We start from the raw sequence: 20,536 nt of genomic DNA, 5'->3' as shown, positions 1-20,536 counted from the left end.
AAACTGAGGCCCTGAAGGTTGCATGCTTATTTAGAGCAAGGTATCTCAGGATTAGAGGACACCCCAAAACCGCACCTTGGAACTATTCTGTGGCTCCCTTTGGTGTTGTTTTACCTCTTTCATCATTAAGTGCTGCAAAAGAACCTTCAAGAGAACCGCAGCCTTTGCCCTTTCTTGTTTAAGTAATTCTACACAACACAGGGAATAGGAAGAATATTGGTGGATGTGGGATATAGGAAATGAGTTGTGTGTCAAAACACTTCTTTGCTTCAACAGACAACTTGTTTGCCTCCCTCAGACAACTTCAAAATAAGCAAGAACTGAACTTTTAAAGAGTACACTATCCTATTTTCTGTACATCGATACTTGATACATTTCCCTAAAATGTAACTCTTTTTAATGTGTTATATTTAATTCTCCTTGGACATTTCTGCCCACGTGAGAAATCAAGAATACATGTACACTTTACAATATTTGCCTGTTTTGAGGCACTCATGTCAATTCAGTACACAATAATGTACAATGTTTCACACTTCACAAATTTGCATGTCATCCTTGCACCAAGGCCAAGCATCAACTCTATCAGTCCAGCTTTGGTACATGTGTGGCCTAAGGGAGCTCTGTAACTTAAAAATTTCTCTCCTTGAATTTCCAGCCCCCACGTTGCTACCCTCAAATGCATTCCTGCAGGGTTTCCCCACCTTTCCACTATTAACACTTGGGACCAGATAATTGTCTGGGGGTGGGGCTGTCCTGTGCTTGCTGTATTTAGCACCCTTCTGCCTTGTACCCTTTTGACAGCAGAAGCTGTTCAGTTATCCTCAGATGTCACCTGTGGGGCAAAGTTGCTGCAGGCCAATTAAGAGAACCACTGAACTACAGAGTAAATAAAATCCACTTTCTCTTTTTCCCCCGTCTCCCTTTTTCCATTTCTCCCTCTCTCCCTTTCTCCCCCTTTATTTTTGAAGAGTCTCAGGCTTGCTTAGAACACCTGGGCTCAAGCAGTGCTCCTGCCTCAGCCTCCCAAGTAGCTGGGACACCACTGCTGCGTGCCACTGCTCCCAGCTTTAACTTGGCTTTTAAGGTCCTTCATTATCTGTCCCCCACCTACCTTTCCTACCTCCAATGTAGGAATCATTTCTTTGATCTTTTCCATAGATTATCACCCAGTCTTGGACACTTTCAGGAATGGAAAAGGTTTAAAATTGTTACTTTGCTTGAAAGCTCTTACCTTTATGATATCTTTCTGCTTAAAATTCATATATATTAAATCCAATTTACTCTCTCGGTGCTGTAAAGCAAAAAGTATTATTTTGGGGGCTGGGTACCAGACTGAACGTCTCCTGCACACTACACAAATGTTCTACCACTGAGCTACCTCCCAAGCCTGAAAAAAATTGCTGGGTGTGGTGGCGCACACCTGTTATCCCAGCACTTAGGAGGCTGAGGCAGGAGAACACTTACGAGTTTAAGGCCAGCCTGGACTCATAGTGAGACCCTGTCTCAAAAAAAAAAAAATCCAAATACTGTATATAAGTGGTACCTCGGTTTATAAATTTAAGTCTTTCCACGATTCTGGTCAAAAACCAAATCACGTTCAGTGTTTAGGTTCAATATTGACTTTATGGGGAAATTAGATTTGGTTCTCGTCCAATTCGGTTTGTGACCAGAATCATGAAAAGAACTAAGTTTGTGAATCAGTGTACCACTGTACCACCAAATAGTCTCTCAACCTCAATCCTAGTCTGTCTGTCTGTCCTCTGTCTCTTGTCTCTCTCTCTTCACTATGAGAGTCAACCCAGAGCCTTACAGAGCTACGTCACCAGTCACTTTATTTTTTAATTCTGACACAGGGTCTTGTCATGTTACTACTTCATTGCCTAGGCTGGGCCTCAGCTTCCATCCTCCTGCCTCAGCTTCCCAGAGAGTATGCACCACTGTGCCCAGCTCCAAATTATCTCTTAATAATAGCCACTGTTCTTTCAGCTTTTCTGTAACTCGATTTGTAGAGCATGGTGAACTTTTTTTTGGAGGAGTTGTTTATTTTGTTGTTGGGGATTAAACTCAAGGCCTCTGGCATGATAAACTTATCTCTCACACACACACACACACACACAGACACACCCATGAGCTTTTTATACTCTCCTCTGAACAATATCAAGCCTAAGAATGTTCTACTTAAAATATCATACCCTGACTGGATGGGGTGGCACACCCCTGTCATCTCAGCTACTTGGGAAGCTGAGGCAGGAGGATTAGGAGTTCAAGGCCAGCCTGGAAAATTTAGCAAGAGTCTTGTTAAAAAAAAAAAAAGTGAGTTATTTACCCAGAATTGAACACAGTATTTTGGATGTGGATCACAGCACATTAGCACACACCATGTTGCATTATTAATTGCATATTTGTCCATCTTCCCTGACTCAGTTTGAAGACAAGAACCAGGTCTCAGTCGCTCAAATTGCATTCATCTTGCAATTCATCTAGCTCAGTGCCTGGCCCTTAAGTCACAAGGGCCTTAGTGTTCAGAAATTTTGATGGAATGTAGTATTTCCTTATTTCCTGTAAGTCTTTCTTTTGGTTTTTGTTTTGTTTTTGGTGATAGGAATCAAACCAGGACCTCTGCCTCTACCACTGAGCTACACTTCCAGCCCAACTCAGTATAATCTAAATTAGCTTGCCTTTACCTTTGAGGGCAGATAATAGTACATTGTTGCTTTATATTAACTTTGTGATTAACTAAACTGATGAGGGTTTTTTTTTTTTTGGTACCGGGGATCGAACTCAGGTCCTTGCGCTTACGCAGCGGGCGGCAAAACCACTGAGCTAAATCCCTGGCCCATAAACTGATGAGGTTTGTACATCAATATCAAGAGTCAACAAACTTTTTGTAAAGAGAAAGATAGTATTTTAGGGTTTATGGACCTATATGTCATAGTTACTGTGTCACTGTAGCACAAAAACAGACATAGATGATGTACAAACAAATGATCATGGCCATGTTCCAGTACTTTATCCATGGTCATACAAAAACTGGTGGCAAGCTAGATCTGGCTGGCCTCAAATTTGTGGCAGTCCTCCAGCCTCACCCTCCCTTATGCTGGGATTACAGGCCTGAGCCACCACACCTGGCTGATTTTATTCTTTTGTTCCTCTTTTTCAGATTGAATGTTTTTATAGTATTCTATTTTTTTTTTCCTGTGTTGGCCTTTGTCTTAGTCCATTTTGTGTGTCTATAACAGAATACCTAAGACTGAGTCATTTGTAAAGAAAGCAGGTTTATTTAGTTTGCCATTCTGAAAGACCAAGAACATGGAGCCAACATCTGCTTGGCTCTTGGTGAGGATAGCAGGTGGGAGAAAGAGAGGTCAAGTGGCAAGAGAGGAAGAAAGGATGGAGGTCGGGGAGGTCAGGATATGTGTATATCGCAACCTGATTTCACAGAAATGAGTCTACCCTGTTAGACCTAGAATTAACCAGAGTTAATTCTTCTACAAGTGCAGTTAGGACACTGTTGCCTGCCGCTAGATGCCTCCTGTTGGAGGTCCCATACCTCTCAGAACTCAAATTGAGGATTAAGTGTCCAGTACAGAAACATTTGGGGGACAAACCATACCCAGTCACCTTCTTCCTGTATTTCTGTTTTTATGCTTTTTAGCAGTTACAGTGTCCTACTCCTAAGAGGACAGCATGCATCTTATTTTGTTTTTTTATTTTTGTTTTTGAGACAGGGTCTCCCTATGTAATTTAGGCTGTCCTTGAACTCACTGTGTAGTCCAGTCTGGCCTCATACTCGAGGTGATCCTCCTACCTCAGCCTTCTGAGTGCTAGGATTACAGGTTGCAAGTCCTCATCCTACTTTGAATTCATACATCATTTCAGTCAGTGTAAACTTTACTAAAGCACTCTTATAAGTGGTTTCTTTTACTCTTCTATTACCTTTTGTATTGTTGTTTTACTTATTCTGTATCTATTAAATCCCTATCATTGCCTTTTTTTTACCCTGGTGCTAGGAATTGAATCTAGGAAATACTAAAGTATATCTCCAACTCTTCTTTCTTTTTTTTGTTTTTGTTTTTGAGACAGGGTCTCGCTAAATTGCCTAGGCTGGCCTTGAACTCAAAATCCTCCTGCTTCATACTCCCAAGTAGCTGGGATTACAGGCATGCACCATCACACCTGGGCAAAATATTTTTACTGAATAAAGAAATCTACATTTTTCTTTCAGCACTTTGAAATGTCATTCCATTGTCTTTTGCTTCCATGGTTTCTGATGAGACATTGATTCTAATTCTTAACTGTCCTAATGTAATGTATTTTTTGCTTTGATGGCTTTTTCTTTAATTTTCTACAAGTGACTAAATTGTCCCTAGTTGGGATCTTCTTTGTATTTATTTTTTCTTGTTTTTTTGAGACAGGGCCTCACTATGTAGTTCAGGCTGGCCTTAAACTCACTGTGTAGCCCAAGCTGGTTTAGAATTTGTGATAATCATCCTGCCTCAGCCTCCTGAGTGCTGGGATTATTGGCAGGCACCACCACACCCAGCCTTCTTTGTATTTATTTAAAGGTTCATGGAACTTCTTGTATTTTGGGACAATTTCAACCATATCCTTCATAATTTTTTTCTACATTATTCACTTTCTCTGATTTTTCTGGGACTCCAGTTACATGTATTTTAGACTAGTTTGCTATTGTTTCACAGGTATGTGCTTCTATATTGTTTTTTTGTTTGTTTCATTTTGGATTATTTATTTTTTCCCACTCCCCTCGCATGTCCTTCTTTTTCTTCTTTTTTTTTTTTTTGCAGTGCTGGGGCTCAAACCTAGGGCCTCCTAGGTGCTTGGCTAGCACTCTACTGCTTAGCTACACTCTCAGCTCTGGGCCCATCTTCAGGTTCATTGGTTCCTTCTTAAAATCAATTAATGAATTTTTAATTTTAGATACTATATTTTTCAGTTCTAGAATTTTTATTTTGTTCTTTTTTTTGGTATCAGAGATTGAACTCGGGACCTTGTGCTTCCAAGGCAGGTGGCGGAACCACTGAGCTAAATCCCCGGTCCTATTTTGTTCTTTTTGAGATTCTCTTTCTCTGCTAAAACGTTCTTTCTCTTCACCCATTTTGCCTATCATTTCTCTAAATGCTGTCTAACAAGTTTACAGTAATCATCTTTATATCTGCGAATATATATTAGTACCTGGATAATTCCACCACCTGGTTCATCTATGGATCTGCTTCTAATGCCTTTGCTGGATATTGTGTTTAAAAGAATAGTAGAGACTGAAGTAGATAGTGTTCCTCACCCCCTACATATAAGTAGATAGTGTTTCTCACCCCCTGTCCTTTCCTTTGTCTAATAGCTAGGATGAGGGGCTAGTCAATTCAGTATAAGTAGGATTTATGCTAGGTTTACACCAAGTTATAGTTTTAAACAATTTCAGTTTATTTCTGGTTTCAGATGGCAGAGAATTATATCACCCCTTCCTTTATCAGGGCTTTGGTATTAAGTACCCAGGGCCAAAGAAAGCTCTTTGCTTTTCAGCTGGTACCCAGTTTCCTGTGACAATCCATGGGAGCTCAGTTCTTTGATTTTTAAATTTTTAATTAATTAATTTATTTGTTTATTTGTGAGACAGGATCTCTCTGTAATTCAGACTGGCCTTGAACGCACAGGTAGCCCAGGCTGGGCTCGAACTTGCATCAATCCTCCTGCCTCAGCCTCCCAAGTCTGGGATTACAGGCATGCTCCACCACACCTGGCTCAATTCTTTGATCTCATATGCAGTGGAACTGAGGGGGCCTGAGTTGCAGGTGCCTCTAGTTGTACTTCAGCTCTGCTAATAGAACTGTGATAAATGACAGATGCAGTGATGAGGGAAGGGAGTCAGATGCTAACAGTATGAACTGTGTGATTCTGTGTACAGAAAGTTCAGGCAGAAGTACAGTGATAGAAATAAGGACCATGGTTACTTGTGGGGAGCAGGAAAGAATAGTAATTGGAAAGGGGAACCGGAAATGCTTCTCAGGTGTTCTAGTTCTTAACTAATGTATTTACTTTGTGAAAGAAAAGCAATATGCTTATGATTTGTGCCCTTTTCAATATGTCTATTATAGTTCAGTAACAGGAAAGATAAGTAGGAAACTTGGATCAAAAGCAAACAAACTAAGGACTGGGGATTTAGCCCAGTGGTTCTGCTGCCTGCCTCGAAAGCGCAAGGACCTGAGTTCAATCCCCGGTACCAAAAAAAAAAAAAAAAGAAAAATCAAACAAACAAACAAAAAAATCAAAAAAAAAAATCAAGCAAACAAACTGGACCAGGGATTTAGCTCAGTGGTTCTGCTGCCTGCCTCAAAAGAGCAAGGACTCTGGTCAATCCCCAGTACCAAAAAAAAAAAAAACCTAACCCCGTAAAGAGTTAAAAATAAAATCAAGCTAGAGACTGGGAAAAAGAGTTGCAGCACATACAATAAAGAATGTTTATACTTGCCTGGCAGGTATGAAGCCTTGGTTTGATCTGCAACACTGTAAGTGCATACATACATACATACACACATACATACAATTCCTACAAGTCAAAAAGAAAAGGACTAAAAATATAATTTTTAAAAGACAACCCATCAAAGAATAAAAAGAGACAACCCAGCTGGGCAAGCTTGTGCATGCTTGTAGTCCCAGCACTCAAGAGGCTGAGGCAGGAGGCTCACTGGGGATTTTGAACCAGCTTGGGCTACATAGTTCAAGGTCAGCCTGAACTACATAGTTAGACCCTGTCTCAAAAAATAAATAGTACATGGGAGGGGAGAGGGCTTGAGGGGGGAATGGGATAAAAGGGAAAAAAAGAAATTAGTGTACCTAGTTTGTATTGATAAAAATACATGTATTTATATTTTTGAAGAAAAAAATAAAAATTCCACATATAGGGCCAGGGATTTAGCTCAGTGGTTCCACCATCTGCCTCACAAGCTCAAGGACCTGAGTTTGATCCCCAGTACCCCCCCCAAAAAATTCCACATATGTACAAAGATGTATATTGCAAGTTTGTTTGTGATAGCAAAAAATTAGAAATAGATCCAAATGTCTATCCATAGGGAAATAGAGAAATCCCTCAGGCAGTTAACATGAATAAGTAGATTTACATGTGTCAATATAATAAAATCTCAGCATCAGTACTGCATGAAAAAGCAAATACCAAAAGGATGTGCATGTACCCTGTAGACACATCTAAAGTGTAAAAGAACAACGTAGTTCTTTATGGGTGCATATATGGTGTAAGTGTAAATGCAGGAAAAGTCATCAGCCTTGGAAGAGCTGTTACCTCTGGGTAAGGAAGAATACTATAAGGGACCAGTGAGGGCTACTTATTTCTAAAAAAAAAAATCGTAAAGTAAATATGACAAAATGGAAAATGGATACATAGTAGTTGAGCATGTGCAATATTCTCTGTACTTTTTGTTTGCTAGTTGAAATGGTTTCTTTAGGGGGATGGGCATTAAGACAGGGTTTTCCTATGTAGTTCAGACTGGTTTTCAACTCACTGTGTAGCCCACATTGACCTCAAACTCCCAAGGATCCTCCTGCCTTGGCCCTTTGATTCCTGGGATTACTGATGCACACCACTACACCCAGAAAATAGTTTTATTCATTCATTCATTCATCTTTTTGAGACAGTTTCTGCTACGTAGGCTGGCCTTGAACTCACTTTGTAGACCAGGCTGTGCCTCACCCAAGTGCTGGGATTACAGGCATGCACTACCACACCCAGCTAGTTTTCATTTTTTAAGAAAAATTAAACTATGAAGTAAAGTAAAACTATGAAGTGAAGTAAAAATTAAATGTATGAAGGGCATTGTGCATCACTTGAAGCTTTCCTCTTTACAAACAGTTTGATGCGCCTCCCTCATTTTTTCTTTGTGGTATTGGGGATTTAACATAGGACCTCTGCACTGAGCTACATCTCCACCTGTTTTTTTTTTTTTCAGTATCAGAAATTGAACTCAGGACCTTCTGCTTGCCAAGCAGGTGCAGCACCACTGAGCTACATCCACACCCCTCCATCTGCCTTTTTTTTTTGGTACCGGGGATTCAACTCGGGTCCTTGCGCTTGCGCAGCAGGCGGTGAAACCACTAAGCTAAATCCCCGGCCCTCCATCTGCCTTTTTTTAAAAAAGGGGTTTTGTTGTTTCTTTTTTTCTTTTGTTTCTTGAGAGAAGTTCTGACTGTGTAGTTCAGGCTGGCCTTGAACTCACTGTGTAGCCCAGGCCGATCTCAAACTTATGGTGATCCTCCTGCTTCAGCCTCCTAAGTGCTGGGATTATAGCTGTGCACCACCTCGTCTGGCAAAACATTTTTGTAATTTTGTTTTTTTAAACAGTCTTACTAGGGCTGGGGATTTAGCTTATTAGCACAGCGCCTGCCTGGCAAGTGTGAGGTCCTTAGTTCGATCCCCAGTACCGAAAAAAAAATACCCGGAGTCTTACTGAGTTACCCAGGCTGGGCTCCAACTTGGTTTGTTTGTTTGGTTGGTTGATTGTTTTTTGTTGTTGTTGTTTCTTGAGGGAGGGCCTTGCTAGTTCAGGCTTGAACTCACTATGTAGCCCAGTTGAACGCTTGGCAATCCTCTTGCCTCAGCCTCCCAAGTGCTGGGATTACAAGTGTGCACCACCACGCCCGCAGTCCAATTTGTGGTCTTCCTGCCTCAGTCCCTAAGAGTGCCAGGATCACAGGCATGCACCGCCATGTCCAACTTCCTTCAGTTCTATAGATGAAGCTTTCCAGGTTGCTTGGGATCTATGTCACCATTACATCAAAGAGGAGGACAATGACAAGGTCTAATCCTATATTTTCTCCTCTGCCTTACCCTCCAGCCTCCACAGTAGAGCTTCCAAAGCCCTTTTTATTAAACTATAACCCTCCACAAGGGCTGGGGATTTAGCTCAGTGGTTCTGCCGCCTGCCTTGCAAGCGTAAGGTCCCAAGTTTGATCCCCCGTACCAATAAACAAACAAACAAACACACAAACTATAACCCTCCACAGAAATGTGCTTAAGTCCCTTATCCGAGTGACCGATTCAGAGTTTTAAAAGAAGTAAAAGGTTGTCCTTCTCCCCCCCCCCCCACTTCTGGGTGGGTCACGGAGCTGTGACCATGCGGGCTGTGTCTAGGCCCTGGGCCCTCCTCTCCCTGCTCCCTGCTCCCTGCTTCTAGACTCCATGAGCTGAGCAGCTGTCTCCTCCCTGCCCTTCTGCCATTATATTTTTGTCTCAGAGCCCACTGACCGTGGACTGAAACCCTGAGCTCCAGGGTCAGATACTTCACCTCCTCAGTGACAAGTACAGGCAGGAGCCTTTGCTGTGTGCCCTGTATCCACCACCCTTTTCCTCTTTTCTGAGAACTGCTGGTCTGACCTACTCTTGTTCTGGGCGCAGCTCCCTCTCAGTTTAAAGAGCCTTGCTTGGCCTATACTTTCTGAGTCTGGTCTCCTTTCCACTGTTCCTGCTCCCAAGATGAGACTCCAGTGACCTGAAACATGATCCTGCTGCCTCAGCCTCCTGAATAACTAAGATTACAGGAATGCGTGTGCCATTACTCCTGGCTATCTTCTCTTACTTCATATTCCTGTTCAAAAAATGATGATAGCCAGATGTGGTGGCACATGCCTGTATTCTCAGCAACAGGATGAGCTGAGACAGGATTGCTGGAACCCACAAGTTCAGGCAACATTGCAAGACCCCATCTAAATAAAAGGAAATTTAATAATGTATTTTTTTTGTTTTCTTTTGTCTTAATGTTTTGAAAGAGGATCTGGTTACACAGTTCAAGTTGGCCTTGAATTTATGCCAGTCCTCCTGCCTCATCCTTCTGAGTGCCCAGGTTACAGGCATGAGTCACCATGCCTGGCAATATGTACATTTTAAGTTGCAAATAATACTGTTTGACATGTTAATTGATGTGTATGGATAAATAATCACAAAAAAATCTGTTGTTACCCTCCAGATTATTTTCAGAAATTATGCACAGCTTTTATCTATTTATTTATTTATTTTTGTACCAGGGATCAAACTCGGGTCCTTGTGCTTGCAAAGGAGGCACCAGAACCACTGACCTAAATCCCCGGCCCTATGCACACAGCTTTTAAAATCTTACCTTCTAATTCCTGTCACTCTCGTTTAACTGTCTCCATATAATTGAGAACTTTTACTTTTAGAAGCTGAAAAATGGTATCAGTTCAGGTGGTCAGAGTTGCTTTTGTTTTGTTTTGAGCAGAGGGGTGGAAAAAGTCCTATTTTACAGCTTACCCCTGGGAGAAGTCAGAAGTTTACTTAGGTAAATAAACATGTTGGAGTCCCTTCCGCTTGTTGAATGGCTCAGTTGTTAAACTGCAGTGCTAGGCAACAGGTTTTCCTTCTTCCTTTTCTTCAATAAAGTTTAGAGAATCAAGAATTTGCTTTTTTGTTATTTCTTTTATTTGCAGGTTAAACACAAAGATGAGAAAAGCTGATCTCTGTTTGAGCTCTGAAGGGGCTGAAGTGATTTTAGCCACATCAAGTGATGAAAAACACCCACCTGAAAATATCATAGATGGGTAAGAGTTACTGTACTGTCTTTCTTTTTTTTTTTTTTGGTACCAGGGATTGAACTCAGGACCTTGCGCTTGCAAGGCAGGCACAAGAACCACTGAGCTAAATCCCCAGCCCAAAATGTACTGTCTTTCTTAAAGGCTTCCCATCAGGACGGGGAACCTCTTTAGCCCTGGAAGTAGGATTTTAAACATAGTGGGATAAATGTTTGGTGAACTAGATTAGTTGGTAGAATTTATATTTGCTGTCATTCCTGGAACTCATTTAGTTGTTGATATTTAAGTTTTTGATTCTTTTCTCTATAATTCCTAAACTGACCTCTTTACAAATAGGCTTTAAAGTTAATATTATTATTGTTGTTGTCGTCATCGTCACTGTTGTTATTGTAGAGCTGGAGATAGAAACCTGGGGCATTTTAAGCAAGTGCTGATTCACATCCCCAGTCGATAGGCTCTTTAGTATATCTGCTGCCACAAGGAGCACAATAGGCTTTTTTAAATAAGTGGTTGACCAAGGCAGAAACCCAGACAACAACTCATTTTATGGAAGTGTAAAGTTTAATGTCCCATTTTGGTTTTATTCCAGTCTTTTCTTGGAAATAGGAATATAAACACCGTAACTTCCTACCTACTGCCTATTTCCTTATTGGTCTAAGCGACATCTTTGCAAACTGAAATGCTTCACTTCCTGCTAGGCTCCTGCATTATTTGCTTCTCAGTCTCTTGATATTTTTCCAATTTCCACTCTTCACAGGGTGAGAGCTCATACTAGGGAGAGAGCCTCAGACTTTCAACTCCAAGAAAAAGAGGTTAATGGGAAAATTCATTTTTTTAATCATTCAGGCTTATTTTCTTAAACTCTTTTTGGTACAATGACCAGAGCTTGACTCGGAATCAACTTTAGAACTGGAAGAACTTACAAATTCATATTGTCTAATTGCTTTATTTAATTTATTTTTTAAATTTGTTTTGTTTTATTTTATTTTTTATCCTGGGAATTGAACCCAGGGACTGGCACACACTAGACACTAGACTGAGCTGCATCCCCAGCCAAAAAACCCTGTATGGCAAGAGACTTGCGCTGAGAGAGGTCTAAATGCACTGAATGCGAGCTTTAATTATTGAAGGTAGTAGAGTCAGTTGCAAGAAGAAATTTTGTGACTCTTTGTGCTGTATTGTGAAGCCCTGGTTCCTGGACACAATTCTATCACTTGACCTCCTCCTCCAAGGCTCATTGCTGTTTCCTATCTGATGTCTGCCCCTTTCCCTCAGTTAGGGTTAGTTGCCAGGCTCTTTGCCAGGCTCCAACAACACTTGATATGTATGTTTATCCTCTTCTTTATTGTGTAATTGTTTTAATGCTTTAAATCAGAGTCTAGATCTTGTTCATCTTTGACTCCCTGGAGTCTTAAACTATTTATTGAATAGTTTGTTAAATTAGAATTTAAAATATTAGTTAAACCTGGCAATACTGAAAAGTATCAGAATGTATATTTATACAATATACATATATATGAACATGCATACATGTATATGCATATATTACTCTAAATTTGCATAGGGCTTTATAATTTCATAGATATATGTACTTTGATTGGAAAATAAGCACAACAAAGTATTTTAACTGTGTTCTAAAAGGTGGAAAAGGATAATGAAAGGTAAAACAACTTGCTCAAAATTACACAATTAGCAAATGGCAGAAACAACTAACACTCCTGTCTTCTGGCTCCTAGTTCAGGGTTCTTTGTCTTATACTGTGAGAACTCAAAGTTAAAATTTGAATAAAAAAAAAAAAACCACCAGGCATGGTGGTGCATGCCTGTGATCCCAGCACTGGGGAGGCTGAGGCAGGAGGATCACCATGAGTTCGAGGCCAGCCTAAACTACATAGTGAGACCCTGTCTCAAAAAACAAAAACAAAATAAAAAAGTGATTATCTGCCTTTGCCAATGTCTCTTAGTTATTCTTATTTTTTTTGTTTCCTAAAAGTCATGTCAGTGGAGTAGAAAAATAATTGTGGAAATTACTGTGAGGCTATACAGAAGTGTGGAGATTTGCCATACGTTGTTTGTCAGGAATGGCAATCTTTCCAGAAACACACTTTTTCTCTGATTAGATAGAGCTCATTTTTCCTAGGCAAGATCACTTTACTTTGTATCTTTTTAGTGACCTTCCTCTTGGGAAAGGCTTATAGATTGATAGGATTAGCAGATAATATTTTAGTCTCTATTAGTCCATGCTAAGGAATGACTGAGACTGTAACATTTTTTAGGTTAGGCAAAGAGTGTTAGTACCCAAAACCATATGGAATAAAATAGTTACTGCCCTGATAACTGAAAGAGTATGTTAAAGACTTTTAATCCATATACCCTTCAAGCAAATATAATTAGACCATGTGTAGTAGATGTTAAAATTAATCATAGAGTTATTAAGAGAGAACAGTGCTATAAATTTACCCTTGCCAAACAGTGAGGATTGCTTTATGGACCTGATCCATACTCTCAATTTCCTTAGAGAAAAAAGTGAAAGGAAATGATTATATTTCTATTCTTTTTTTTTTTTTTTTTTTTTTGGTACCAGGGATCAAACTCAGGACCTTGCTTTTGCAAAGCAGGCGGCGGAACCACTGAGCTAAACCCCTGGCCCTTTTTTTTTTTTTTTTTGGTACCAGGGATTGAACTCAAGACCTTGGGCTTGCAAGGCAGGTGGCAGAACCACTGAGCTAAATCCCTGGCCCAATTATATTTCTCTTCTCCACCCCCCCCCCTTTTTTTGGTACCAGGGATCAAACTCAGGACCTCACACTTCTGAGGCAGGCACAGCACCACTGAGCTAAATCCCTGGCCCTCTATGCCCCCTTTTTGTGAGACAGATTCTCCTTAGGTAGCCCAGACTCTGCTTGAATTTAAGATTCTCCTGGGTCAGCCTCCTAAATGCTGGAATTATAGGTGTGCACTACACACAGCTGTTTCCCCTTGACCCAACCTTTGCCCTCTGTATTTAATGTATCAGTGAAAAAGAAGAGAGTCTACATTAGAAAAAAATGAGTGAGTTAAAAAAAAAAAAAAAAAAAGCTGCCTGTGTTGGTACAGAGGTAGGAGGATCACAAATTCTGGGCCTAGTCTGGGCAATTTAGCAATTTAGGGAGACCCTGTCTCAAACAGTTTTTTTTTTTTTTAAAAGACCATGGATGTGATATAACGTAGTGCAAAGGCCCTGGATTTGATCTCTCATACCAAAAAGAAAAAAAAAGAAGAGAGAGTGTTGCTTGTTTTTTTTGTTTTGGAGTACCCGCAGTCAAACCAAGGGCTTCTCACTGAGTTATATCATAGCCCTTCTTATTTTTTTATTTTGTATCAGAATCTTTCTAAGTTGCCCAGGCTGCATTCATATTTGGGATCCTCCTGCCTTAGCCTCCCAAATGCTAGGATTACAGATATCGCCATCACACTTGGCTCAAGGAATTTTAACTCCAAATCTAGTACTCTATCCAGAAAGACCAGTTCTGCCAAGTTTGAATCTAGCCAGGGCAACTTGGGGAGATACTGTCCCAAACAAAATAAATAGGGCTAGAGATGTAGCTCAGTAGAGAGAGAGAGCTGGGTATAGTTCTGTGGCAGATGCTTGCCTAACATATTAAGCCCTAGGTTCCATCCTTAGCAAGAGAGAGAGAGAGAGAGAGAGAGAGAGAGAGAGAGAGAGAGAGAAGGGAGGGCGGGCTGTGTTTTCCATAATATTTTATGAGAACAGCATAATTCTCATACCAAGACCTGAAGAAGACATCAGAAAGTTAAAGACCAGTATCAAATATGAATACAGACATAAAAGTCCTTAACAGAACTGGGGATTTAGCTCAGTGGCACCATGCCTGCCTTGGAAGCGCAAGGTCCTGACTTCAATCCCTGGTAACCCCCCCAAAAAAATCCTTAACAAAACACAAATCAAATTCAGCAAATGTAGTTTATCCTAGAAATACAAGATCGGCATAATGACCATGCTTTCAGAGGCATACAAAGTGGAATGAAATTCACATTACCAGAACAAGGGAGAAAAATCATATGATCGTGGCAGTAGATGCAGAGAAAGCATTTGACAAAATTCATTGTCCATTCATGGTACCAGCTCTCAGCACACTGAGAGAAAGAACATCCTTGATCTGATAAAGACCCCTCCAAACTGGCAGCTCAGGGGTGAGATAGGAAATGCTTTCCCCCAAGACTGGAAACAAACATGGGTGTTTGTTCTTGCTGTTTCTTTTCAGTCTTGTCCTGGAGATCTTAGCAAGTGTACTAAGATGAGAAAAGGCATAAAAGGCATAAAATGCAGAAAGGTGGGAATAAAAATAAAACATGTTGCCTCACAAATTATGACTCCATTCATAGAAAACTCTCAAAGATCTGCCACAATAAATTACTAGAGCTAGTAAGTGAATTTAGCAAGCTCAATATAAGTTTCATTACTATATATTAGTAAGAAACACTTAGAAAATGAAAATTTTGGGGTTTTTTTCTTTGAGATGGGGTCTCACTATATAGTTCAGGCTGGCCTTGAACTCACTAGCCAAAGCTGGCCTTGAACTCACAGAGATCCTCCTGACTCAGCCTCTTGAGTGCTAGAATTATAGGTGTATGCTACCACCACGCTCAGGTTAGAAAATGAAACTTTAAAAAAATTCCATTTATAGGACAAGAGAGGGGAAATAAAAAGAATTTAGATGTGTTATGTGAATATACCACCCCCTTACAATGAATGCAGTCATTATTACTGATACATGTACTAATAAAAATTATTAAAAAAATTTTTCCCATTAAGTTTATTGGTACATTTTAGGTATAAAATACAGTTACATTCATCATTGGGATCTTGTACCATTACATGAGTATCTTGGTTCTTATTTTTTCCCCTTCCCCGGCCCTCCCTTCACCCCCTCTACCCTTCCCTATTTGCAAAGACTTTGTTTCCATTTTTTTCATTTTCTCATATTTTTTCTTTTCCCTTCTTCTCTTTTTTTGGTACCAGGGATTGATCTCGGGTCTTTGTGCTTGCGCAGGAGGCGGTGAAACCACTGAGCTAAATCTCCGGCACTCTTTTTCCCTTCTTTCCTTTCCCCTGCCCCTCCCACTTCCCCTGCTCCTTTAGACCTTTTCTTCCTATTACACAATAGCAATTATACATTTTTTAAATTACAATATCAAGATCTAGGAGATATTACCACAGATTTTACAGAATTTAAAAGGATATAGAAAGCATATTACAAAAATCTTTTTTGAAATAAATTTGACAACTTCTATTTCTTGGAAGACAAATTAATAAAACTAACTCTGGAGGAAATATAAAATTTGAATAGCACCTATTAAAGAAAGTATATTCCTAGCTTTAAAACCTACCTATATGACAACAACAGGCTTGTATACATTTTAACTGATAAATTATATCAAACATTTAAAGCAGAAAAAAGAAGGAACACGTCTCCTCTCATTTTAGGAAATCAACATTGTGCCAATACTAAAACTAGATAAAGATAATAGAAGAAAAAAGTATGAACATAGATAGAAATTTGTTTAATAAAACAAACTATTAGAAGTCAGCTCTGGCAGTATGTAGAAAGTGGTTTTATTATAGGGATGGCAGTGTTTCTTCAGCATTGGAAGATCCACCCCCAAAAGTCATCATTTTAACAGAGGAAAGGAGAAAGCCATATGATCCTGTCACTAGTTGGAGAAAAAGTATTGGACTAAATTCTACAGCTGTTCATGGTAAAAGCTATTAGGAGACTAGAAATAGAACAGAACCTTCTCAACACATCAAAGACATGTACTCCATACTTCCAGCAAAAACGCCTTATATGAATGGAGAAGATATAATGCTTTCTCCCTACAAGGGCAGATATGCCTACTCTTCATCTGTCCATTAAACTTTGAAACGTAGGCCCAAACCAAAATAGTCTGGCAATAAAAATAAATAGCATAGGATTGGCAAGGTAGAAGTAAAATCTTTATATGTAGGTGAAATGAACATCTACAGAGAAAATACTCAGAAATCTCTAGGAGCCCCTAGAACTTGTATTTGAATTTAGCAGGATTAAAAAACACAAGATATATATAAAAATTCAGGTCTGTGTATACTTCCTATAAATGAATTGGATATTGAAATTTAAAAGTTATGTGGGAGTACAAAGGACCTAGAAAAGTAAAAAGAAAAAGAAAACAGTGTTGGAAGCCATTTAGCACCTAATTTTAACACTTCCTCTAAAGCTACAGTAATCAAGACAGTGTTGGTGTAAGGAAAGACTTATAGATCATTGGAATAAAACAGAGAATCTAGAAATAGGACCACACCTATATGGTCCACTGAGTTTTGAAAGATTATTTAACATTAACATTTTATAGAACATAAACTCAATTTCAAGAGCAGAGGAAAAGATAGTGTTTTCAGCAAATGGCACTAGAACACCTGGTATCCATATATAAAAAATTAACCTCAACCCTTTATTTCCATACATAAAAATAACTTGAAAGGATCTATGAACCTAAATATGAAAGACTAAATCTATAAAACTTTAAGAAGAAATTATAAGGGAAAATGTTTATGAATTTAGGGTAGGCAAGAATTTCCTAGGATATAAAAAACATGATGTATAAAAGAAAAAAATCGATAAATGAGATTCCATCAAAATTTAGAACTTTAAATGACATCGTTAAGAAAATGAAAAGTAGTCCTTAAACAGACCATATTTATAATGCATATAACCTATGACCAGAATATATAAAGAACTCTTACAGCTCATTAATAGACAACCCAATTAAAAAGTAGACACAAGAAGATGATAAATAGCCAGTACAGCACAAGGAAAGGTGTGCAACACAAGAATCAGAAAAATACTAAAAGGTACAATAACAAGATTGAATTATACACTCTTTAGGGAGATGAAGTTAAAAGTTTTAAAAGAACAAATGTCATCTTAGGTGTGAATCAATTAGAACTTTATAATACTGCTAATGTGAATGTAAAATGATAAAACCATTTTGGAAAACAATATAGAAATTTCTTGTATTACTCTTAAGAACCAACAGTCCTGTTCTTAAGTTTTTACTTGAGAGGAATGAAAACACATATTCACAATAGATTTGTACATACAAGTTGAGTATCCTTTATCTGAAATTCTTGGGACCAGAGTGTTTCAGATTTTCATTTGAAATCCACTTGATCTCCAAAGAGGATAGCTACTCCTGCTTTTTTTTTCCGGGTTCTTGTCACATGGAGTATTGTTTTCTACACTTTAACTTTCAGACTATGAGTTTCTTTTTGAATTAAATGTGTTTCTTGTATGCAGCATATGGTTGGATCTTGCTTCTTGACCCCTTCTGCCAGTCTGTTTCTTTTGATTGGTGAATTGAGACCATTAACGTTGATGGTTATAACTCATACATATTGACTTATCATTGTCATGACTTTTTCTGTTTGTTGGATTCTCCCCCTTTGCATTTAATTTCTTGTCCCACCCGATGGATGCATTCTGCTGGGCTTCTTGGGGTTGTGATCCTCATTGTCTTTTCCTAGGATATTGTCTAAAATTTTTTGGAATGCTGGTTTGGTATGAAGTTCCTGAAGTGCTCTTTGTCATGAAAGTATCTTATTTCTCCATCAATTTTGAAACATAATTTTTCAGGGTACATCAATCTGGGTTGGAGGCTGTTTTCTTTTAGGGCTTGGAATATGTCACTCCAAGCTCTTCTTGCCTTGATGGTTTGTGTTGAGAAGTCTGCTGTGATTCTGATGGGCTTTCCTTTGTATGTGATTTGTTTCTTTTCTCTAACTGCTTGTAGAACTTTGTTCTTCTGTTGGGTTTCTGGAATCTTAACAATTATATGCCTATGTGTAGATTTTTTTTGATCAAGGCTATTTGGAGCCCTATATGCCTCACTTATCTGTATGTCAAGTTCTTTTCCCCTCCTTGGGAAGTTTTCTGCCATCACTTCTGTGAACAGTTTTTTTATGTCATCTGCACTCTCTCCTGTTTCTTCATTGACTCCGATCAGTCTTATGTTATTCTTCTTTGCATCATCTAGCAGCTGCTGGATTGATTTCTCGTGGTCCCTTACAATTTTGAAGCAATTTTTCTTTTCCTGGTCACTAATTGCAATCTTACCTTCTATATCTGAAATTCTGTCCTCACATTGGCTCATTCTGCTGTGTAGACTTTCAATGGAGTTTTTAATCTCCTGGAAATCTGTTTGCATCTGTTTTATGGACTCCGCTTTTTTCCTGTGTTGGGATTCCATAATGTTCCTGAACTCCTCTCTAGATTTATTAATCATGTCTTGCACTATGAGCACAATCTCTGTTGTTATCTGAGAAATTATTTCTGATTTCATTTTTTCCAGATCCTCTTTTGTTGCCAGTTCAGAGAGTCCAGGTGGTTGAGTATCAGATTGTTCCATCTTGTCTCCCTTTGGGGTTGCTGAAGGTGATCTGGGGGGGCAAGTGGGGGTGGCTCACCTTCTGTGTGCTGGTGGGGGTGGTATGGCGGCCAATTATAAAAATTTTTTTAAATTCCATTTATAGGGGCTGGGGATTTAGCTCTGTGGTTTCACCGCCTGCTGCACAAGCACAAGGACCCAAGTTCGACCCCCGGTACCAAAAAAAACAAAAACAAAATTCCATTTACAGTAGCATTCAAAACATAAAATAGGCTGGGCATAGTAGCATATACCTGTAATCCCAGCATTCAGGAGGCTGAGGCAGGAGGACTGCAGTGAGCTTGAGGCCAGCCTAGGACTACATAGCAAGACCCTGTCTCAACCCTCCTACCAAAGAAAACCATAAAATAGTTTAAGAATAAATTTAAGAAGATATGTAAGATCTTTACACTGAAAACTACAAAGTATTGCTGACAGAACTGTATTTTAATGTAATAAAGAACTAATGAGTGAAAATATATGCTTTATTCATGATTAGAAAACTCAGTACTGTTAACCTACCAACTTCTCCCTAAACTGATCTATAGATTCTATGGAATCCAAATTAAAATTTCCATATACTCTTAGATAGAAATTAGCACATTTTTAGCTGGGTGTTGTGGTGCATACTTGTCATCCCACCTGTTGAGAAGGCTGAGGCAGGACAATCACAAGTTCAAGGCCAGCCTGGGCAACTCAACAGGACTCTGTCTCCATATAAAAAGTAAAAGGACTGGGGACTTAGCTCAGAGAAAAGATACATTGAAGGCCCAGAGCCAGGGATTTAGCTCAGTGGTGCCGCTGCCTGCCTCAAAAGCCCAAGGTCCTGAGTTCAATCTCCAGTACCAAAAAAAAAAAAGGCACAGACTGGGAAAAAGTATTCATTTATAATACATATATCTAACAAAGGTCTTCTACAGATGTATAATAAAAGTACAAACAGCTTATAGAAAACCAAGACAACACTTAAAAGCTATTTCAGAAAAGAGAATAGATAAATGGCCAGAACACACATGAAGAACGTGCTTAGCATAATTAGTTATCAGGAAAATACAAATGTAAGCAATTGTGGGATACCATTTCGACCACTATTCCTGTTTTCATCCCCTTTCCTTCCTCTCCCTCGCCCCTCCCTCCATCTCTTGGTTCCCTTCCTGTTTGAGAAAGATCTACCTCCCTACTTCCTGTTATGTATCTTTTATTTTGCTCTTTATTTATAATTTGGGTTTTTCATAAGAGAAGCCATGTGATACTTAAGCTTGTGTGTCTGATTTATTTCACTTAGCATTATGTCTCAAGGTGCATGCATTTTCCTACAGATAAGTCAAGCTTATCCTGGTCTATGGCACAGTAGTACTCCATTGTGTGTATATACTACATTTTCTTTATCCATTCTACATTTTCTTTATCCATTCATCTGGGGGTTTGGGGGGGAAGTTCTGTTTGTTTGGGGGTTTTTTGGTTTTTTTACTTGAGGCAGGGTCTTGCTATGTAGTTCAGGCTGG

General features: G+C 39.2%; 1 protein-coding gene across 6 annotated transcripts in view; it reads left to right on the top strand.

Moving 5' to 3' along the window:
* The window catches only part of Ift25 (intraflagellar transport 25), an 81,183-nt gene that overhangs the window by 973 nt on the left and 59,674 nt on the right, over window positions 1-20,536 (top strand). For all 6 annotated transcript variants that reach the window (XM_087214709.1, XM_021252088.2, XM_087214708.1 and 3 more), the window contains exon 2: window positions 10,468-10,578. In XM_087214709.1, the coding sequence (XP_087070835.1) occupies window positions 10,481-10,578 (98 nt within the window). In that variant the 5' untranslated portion in view covers window positions 10,468-10,480. The remainder of the gene's footprint in view (window positions 1-10,467; window positions 10,579-20,536) is intronic.

The sequence above is a fragment of the Heterocephalus glaber genome, unplaced genomic scaffold (genome assembly GCF_053883595.1).
Source record: "Heterocephalus glaber isolate CG9 unplaced genomic scaffold, H.glaber_assembly_v1.0 deba00001449, whole genome shotgun sequence".
Classification (NCBI taxonomy): domain Eukaryota; kingdom Metazoa; phylum Chordata; class Mammalia; order Rodentia; family Bathyergidae; genus Heterocephalus; species Heterocephalus glaber.
The sequence above is the reverse complement of the archived record's forward strand: the minus strand, read 5'-3'. Positions and strand labels throughout refer to the sequence as shown.